This window comes from Castanea sativa, chromosome 5 (genome assembly GCF_040712315.1).
Source record: "Castanea sativa cultivar Marrone di Chiusa Pesio chromosome 5, ASM4071231v1".
Taxonomy (NCBI): domain Eukaryota; kingdom Viridiplantae; phylum Streptophyta; class Magnoliopsida; order Fagales; family Fagaceae; genus Castanea; species Castanea sativa.
The window spans coordinates 43,714,602-43,720,766 of NC_134017.1; the positions used below are offsets into that span (position 1 = coordinate 43,714,602).

At 38.4% G+C, this 6,165-nt stretch overlaps 1 protein-coding gene across 1 annotated transcript; it reads right to left on the reverse strand.

Moving 5' to 3' along the window:
• Positions 1–5,503: 5,503 nt before the first annotated feature.
• On the reverse strand, positions 5,504–5,890 carry LOC142635245 (uncharacterized). Its single transcript, XM_075809437.1, has one exon. It carries the CDS (start codon positions 5,888–5,890, stop codon positions 5,504–5,506), a length of 387 nt encoding a protein of 128 aa, XP_075665552.1.
• Between the last annotated feature and the right edge of the window lie 275 nt (positions 5,891–6,165).

A 6,165-nucleotide genomic window follows, 5' to 3' on the forward strand; every position in this document is an offset into this window, starting at 1 on the left:
ATGCATGAAAATTAGTATGATGAATTCTTTAGTCTACGGTGATGGCTTAGTGACCTAAAGAGAATGAAAAGACTGTCCAGGGTGACCGATATCAATCGGCCAAGAACTCCCCAACGATTAAGTCAGTTTTCTCTCTAGAACACAAAGATGGTGAATTGTGAATGGTAGAACTTACCTTGGTTGAATGAGACTTGATCCTTCTATAGAGAGTTAGGAGTGGGTCTAATTTTTCAGATCCACTATCATCATGGGAAATGTATGGAGTTAATGGAGAAAATGAAGTAGATTTCGGGCAATCCTCCCCACGTTCTGGAATGACAAATCATGGTTTAATTGTGTATAGCTTGTAAATAATTCCTCTGAAATTAGCTAAGTCTCGTTTGGTTGTCCATACCCTTGTGAGCCATGGACAACCATCCTGATTTGGACGGTTATAATATTTTATGGAGAGATCTTAATCATGTTTGAGGTGCTTTTGTTGGGCTTCCTTTCTTGTAAAACATTCTTGGACGACCTATCCATGAATGACTATCATGGATAATCCTAACTTAATTTAGATTCCCATCAATTGCCCCCTTGTCCTTGTGTTGTCCATATTACTGTTACTCTGACATGTGGCAACTTTTCATTGGTCAAAGAATTCTACAAATGGCATGCCAGGGAAATTTGGGATCTGATATCCTGGATGTTGACACGTGGCATAATCCTATCGGTTTATAGATTGCATTGTTTCATTTTTTCAAAAAATTTCCACATGGCACACTCTGATTGGTTCATGTTGTTTCAATGTCCCACCTTGTTACCTATAAATAGGGCAATACCTCTCCTACTCCTTCACATTTCTCATATTTTCTTCTCTAACCTCAATCATCCTCCATGCCTCGTCTAGAAGTTTCCTCTTGTTCTTAGTCCTCTCCGTCTAGAATCAGGTATCCTTCTTCCCCATCTTATAGGTTTTCTTCTTTAGAATTCTTTACAAATGGATGAGATTGTAGTGTCCTCGTCTAGTGATAGGGATAAGAGAAAAATAGTAGAGTATCACGACGAGAGTAGTAGTAGTGGTAGTGGTAGTGGTAGTGAGGGTAGTAGTAGTAGTAAGGGGTAATACCACAGACAAGCAATACTCATCTGGAGTCCCTAGGGTTCCTCTTGAGGTCCTTCAAGAAGAATTAAGGATGAAGGCTGCTTCTGGATCATCTACTGGCCCTTCCATGAGTGCTAATGTTAGAAAAACTAGTCTTGCATCTCATACAAAACCCACAACAGAAGCAACACAAGGATCTACTTCATTCATAAAAGATAATATGTAACCTTGAATTCTCAAACAAAGAAAAGAAAGCATACCTTGATGCTGTGAGATTCAAAAAAACAAAACAAAACTTAAGAATTCCTTCAATCTTCATCCCAATCTCACATGGTGCCCAGGATGAGTGGTCTCTCAATCAGTTCTTGTGTACGTTGATTTTACTTTAGAAATTGTATTTCCTAGAATCAGTAGAGAAAAACTATTTTCTCTTCTTTTAATCATAAGTACATCTTAATTGTCTTAGCAGTTACTTTATTTTAATAACTCTTATTAAATAAAAACTAATTATCTAATTGGGTGTGCCTTTTGGGCCAGCCCAATTGGGCTTTAGTATGTGGCTTGGGATGGGACCAAAGAGACTAATAAGGCTTTAGCTCCAATGGGCTTCAGACTTATTTGTCAACTCTTGACAAGCCCAAAATTACCATTAATTATATAACAAGTACCACCATGGAAATATAATTGCACTCTAGGCCTTATTAGTAAATTATTTCTTAAGACTTTAATATGATATCATTTGACCCCTCTATGAAATATTCATGGTGAACAAAGTCATAATAAATTGTCACTTTATAAACAACTATTTTATTTCTTGAGTACACAGTTTAATCCTTTAGTTATTCATATTTATGAAATCTAATTTCATAAAATATGAACTTTAGTAACTCTTTACTAAAGTGGTCAGCCGTGAATAACCAGTTCCCATTAAACTTATCTCAAGGGGATATTTTGTGTCTCCATAGAAAGAGATTATGGATTCCATCTTGAGAATATGTGATCCCTCAACACTACGTGCGGTTACCCAACATACTAAAGTTTTGATCGTTAAAATAGATCTCACTCTTGACATATTAAAATAACCTACATTTCATGATCTGGTTCACTATTTTCTCAGGATTGAGAGTCTATGAAATTAGAAGTTGTGAGATTAATTATTCAAGTGACAGTTGTTAATTGAAAAATTAATCTCACAGTGGTCTAGTTCAATATGTTTTACACACTTAAGACATATCAACACATCAACTAGAAGTCTCCACTTCCATGATCAAGAGAAACCATCCTAGTTGGTGTGTTATAGTCTTTACAGATTAAACGCCCGATTTCATCACCGACTACGAACTATATCTTCTGTAACTAAATCACATACAATGCATCTCAAAGACTATGATAATGTCCCATTAGTTCATTTATAAATAGTCTCCTATAATTAAACAATTTAATTATTTATAACATGCCAATAAATTGGATTTTAAGGCACAAACCCTAGTAGCTAAGCCGTCCATACCTTCTCCTAGTGAGGAGGTGGACATCATATATGGTTGTGCTGTGAATATTCCATCCAGGGTAGATGAAAAAAGACTTATCATGCTCAGAGATAAATACCAAATTCCTAACGAGCTTAACCCTCGTCTTGTTGCCCCTGGAGAATGGTGTTGTACTCCTAATTCCCTTGAGGTTGGTATATACGAGGCTTACCTTCTAAGGGGACTCAGATTGCCCTTGAACACCTTTACTAGAGAACTTCTTCATAGGTTAGGTACAAGGCCAAATCAGCTATACCCCAATGCATGGAGAACCATAGTGTCTATGCATGTAATATGGAGAGAGGCTTTCAATGGGAACCATCCTCCTATTGTGGACAAGTTCCTGTATTGCTACAAGCCCTTTACGATAAGCCAATCCGTAGGTTTTTACCAATTTTCAGCAAGGGGCTCTAGTTGTAGGTTGATTAGGTCCCTTCTCTCATCTGAAAGAAGGTAGAAGACAGAGTTCTTCTTCATCTTTGGGTACTAGCTGGAAACCCCATTGAGGTAGGCAGGGATACCTTCCTTCCTTACACCGGTGAAATGGATTGTCTACGTCCTTAAGGTATGCCACTTTCTTTTATCTAGTCCTGAATATCTCATTATCTTCGTCTAACTTTTTATTGTTTCCTTTTCAGCTATAGCTCGTCCTTCGCTTAGTAAATTTTATTTGAATCGCGTCTAATAAGCACACTCTTTTACTGACAGAACTTTTCATTCCTTGGTAACGCTCCATCGTCTATCCACTTTGGGATTGGGACCTATTTGTATAGAGGAAGCACTAGCCCACAAGCTTACTACTTGTCGACGTAAGCTATTCATTTTCTTGCATTTTGCTTATTCTTACTCATTTAGTCCATCTAGACTCTAACGATCGTCTTTCTTTTGTGCAGGAATGGCAATTATGAAGGAGAACAAAGGGAAAGGCCTGGCAAATGAAGAAGCCATCCAAGTTGAGGAAGACGTCCTCACCCAGTCTTATCTAACCATTCCGGGGAAAAGGAAGACTTTATCTAGGACGCTTAATACTAGGAGTCTTCCTAGCCGTCGAGGCCATAAAAAGCCAAGACATGGTTCGTCCAATCTCCCGGTCGTCAAGACTAACCCTTTCGTTCCTCTTGTTGTTGTTAAACAATCGTCAGAGGTGAAAACTCCTTAACCTAATGTGAATCCATCCAATCCTTCTCCTGCTAGGCCTCTTGACAGTGGCCCAATGACCCTCTTAAGGAGTGAAGGTCTTACTTGGGACAGGTTTAAGTAGGCAATGACTGACAAAGACATCTCCATTTGCTATGGCATGTTTGTGAAGGAGTTTGAACAATCTACAGTTCATGATCTCTTCAAGTTATTTTATTTCATCCTTAGCAATACAAAATTGAACTTTACTCTTTTATCTCATGTCCATGTTTCTTAATACAGGCTATGTCCAAGTTTAAGGTGGCGTCTAGACAAGCCTACGAGTTGGATAAGGAGAGGATCAGGCTAGAGATGAAGATTTGTGATATGGAGAAGGAATCTAGTCGCAAAGTTGGGGAGAGGGTCAAGCTGGAGCGAAAAAAATAAAGGAGTTAAAGAATCTCGTCGAGGAGCTGACGGTAGACGCCATTGAGAAGGACACTCATCTAGATTACTTACAAAAGAGAAGTGACAAGCTCTCTTCTTCTCTAGGCAAGGCTAAGGAGGAAGCTATCAGAGAATTTAGGGCATCTAGCATGTTCACTGACCTCTTGGACAAGAACTATGCCATAGGTTTTGAGGACTTTCGCATGGACGCTATTAATCCTTTCCTATGGTGGATTTTAACTCCATCAAGCTTCCCATCATGGCTGAAAGTTCTTTACTCCAGAAAAGCTTGGAGGACGTGAATATGGAGGATGATGCTTCTACCCCTCATCATGCAAAGGACAACTTAAAGTCTAAGGGCACTACCTCCAGGGGTTTATCCCCAAAGTAAAAATTTACTTTTATCTTTATTTCCTTCTTTTTTTTCCATTTTTTTTTTTGGGTCCATTGTTTTGGACCATTTTAGATTTCTTCAAGTATGTTACCTCATCCATGTTTAAGGACAGGGTCTCATACAATTGCCTGGGTTTTTGGATGACGGTTTTCTACCTTTAAGTTTATCTATAAATATGTTTCTATCCATGTTTGAACGTTTGTTTTTGTTTCTTTTGGTAGCCAATTTTAATACCCAAGTATTTTCTCATCCATAGTTAGGACTTTACTTTGGAAGGGCTAAGTATTTCCTTGTCCATAACTTGGACTTATTTTAGGAATTTTGAAGTGGCTGCGTGTTTTCTCATCCATAATTTGGACTTCTCAGCGGTTGGACATTTGTCATTTGTAAAAATTGTCTATTTATTGCATGCATGCTTTTCTTCGTCTTTTATTATTGGACGAGTATATGAAGAGGCGTTTGTTCGTTCCCTTTGCATTTTTATTTTTACCTTAAGGTTTTATATATATTAATTTACCATTTCCTCGTCTAAGGATGGCTCACAACATTACGTCTTTGTGTTTAGGTAATTTGCACGCCTATAACTTTTTATGAACTTTAGTTTTATAGAGAATCATTAGCACTTAAGTTAGAAAATTCAAACTGCTTTATATACAATAGGGAACTTTGTACATAACATTGTCCATAGACATTGCTCATGTTAGTACCTAGTTCTTTTTTAGGAAATTCAAACTACTTTATAAACAAAATGACTTTGCGCATGACATCATCCACAAACATTGCACATGCTAGTAGCTCATGCGTTTTAGGGAATTCAAATGCTAAAAATGTAGAATACTTCTAGAAAACATAAAGTGCTGAAAGATGACATAAACAGACTGCTAATGGGAGCTAGTAGTCTTTAGGCTCGTCCATGTTGACCTCATTGATGGATTTTTACTGGTAGTACTTCCTCAAGTGCTCCACGTTCCACAAATGCTCTAGCCTTCGTCCATCCAAGGCTTCCAAGTAGTACGATCCTCGTCCCTTGTAGTTGATGACTCTATATGATCCTTCCCAATTAGGTTCCAACTTTCCATGAGCGAGGTCTTTAGTAGCCAAGGACACCCTTTTCAAGATGAGGTTTCCAATGTTGAATTGCCTTGATTTGACCAATGCATCATGATACTTAGACATTAGGTGTTTGTAGCGTGTCACCCTCTGTTCCACGTCCATCCTCACCTTTTCAATGAGATCGAGGCTTAGACGAAGTTGTTTCTCATGTTCTTCATCCTTATAGTGGGCCACCCTATAGCTAGTCAAACCAACTTCTATGGGTATCATTGCATCACTTCCATATGCTAGCTTAAAATGAGTCTCTCTAGTAAGAGTCCTCACTATTGTTCTGTATGCCTAAAGGACGCTTGGTAATTCATCTGGCCATATTCCTTTTGGCCCCTCAAGCCGAGTCTTGATGATCTTCGGCAAGGATCAGTTTGCAACTTCTGCCTATCTATTAGCCTGTGGGTGGGAGGGTGTGGAGTAGTGATTCTTGATTCCCAGTTGCTTGCAGAACTTTCTAATGAGTGTATCATCCAATTGGCATTCGTTATCTGAGA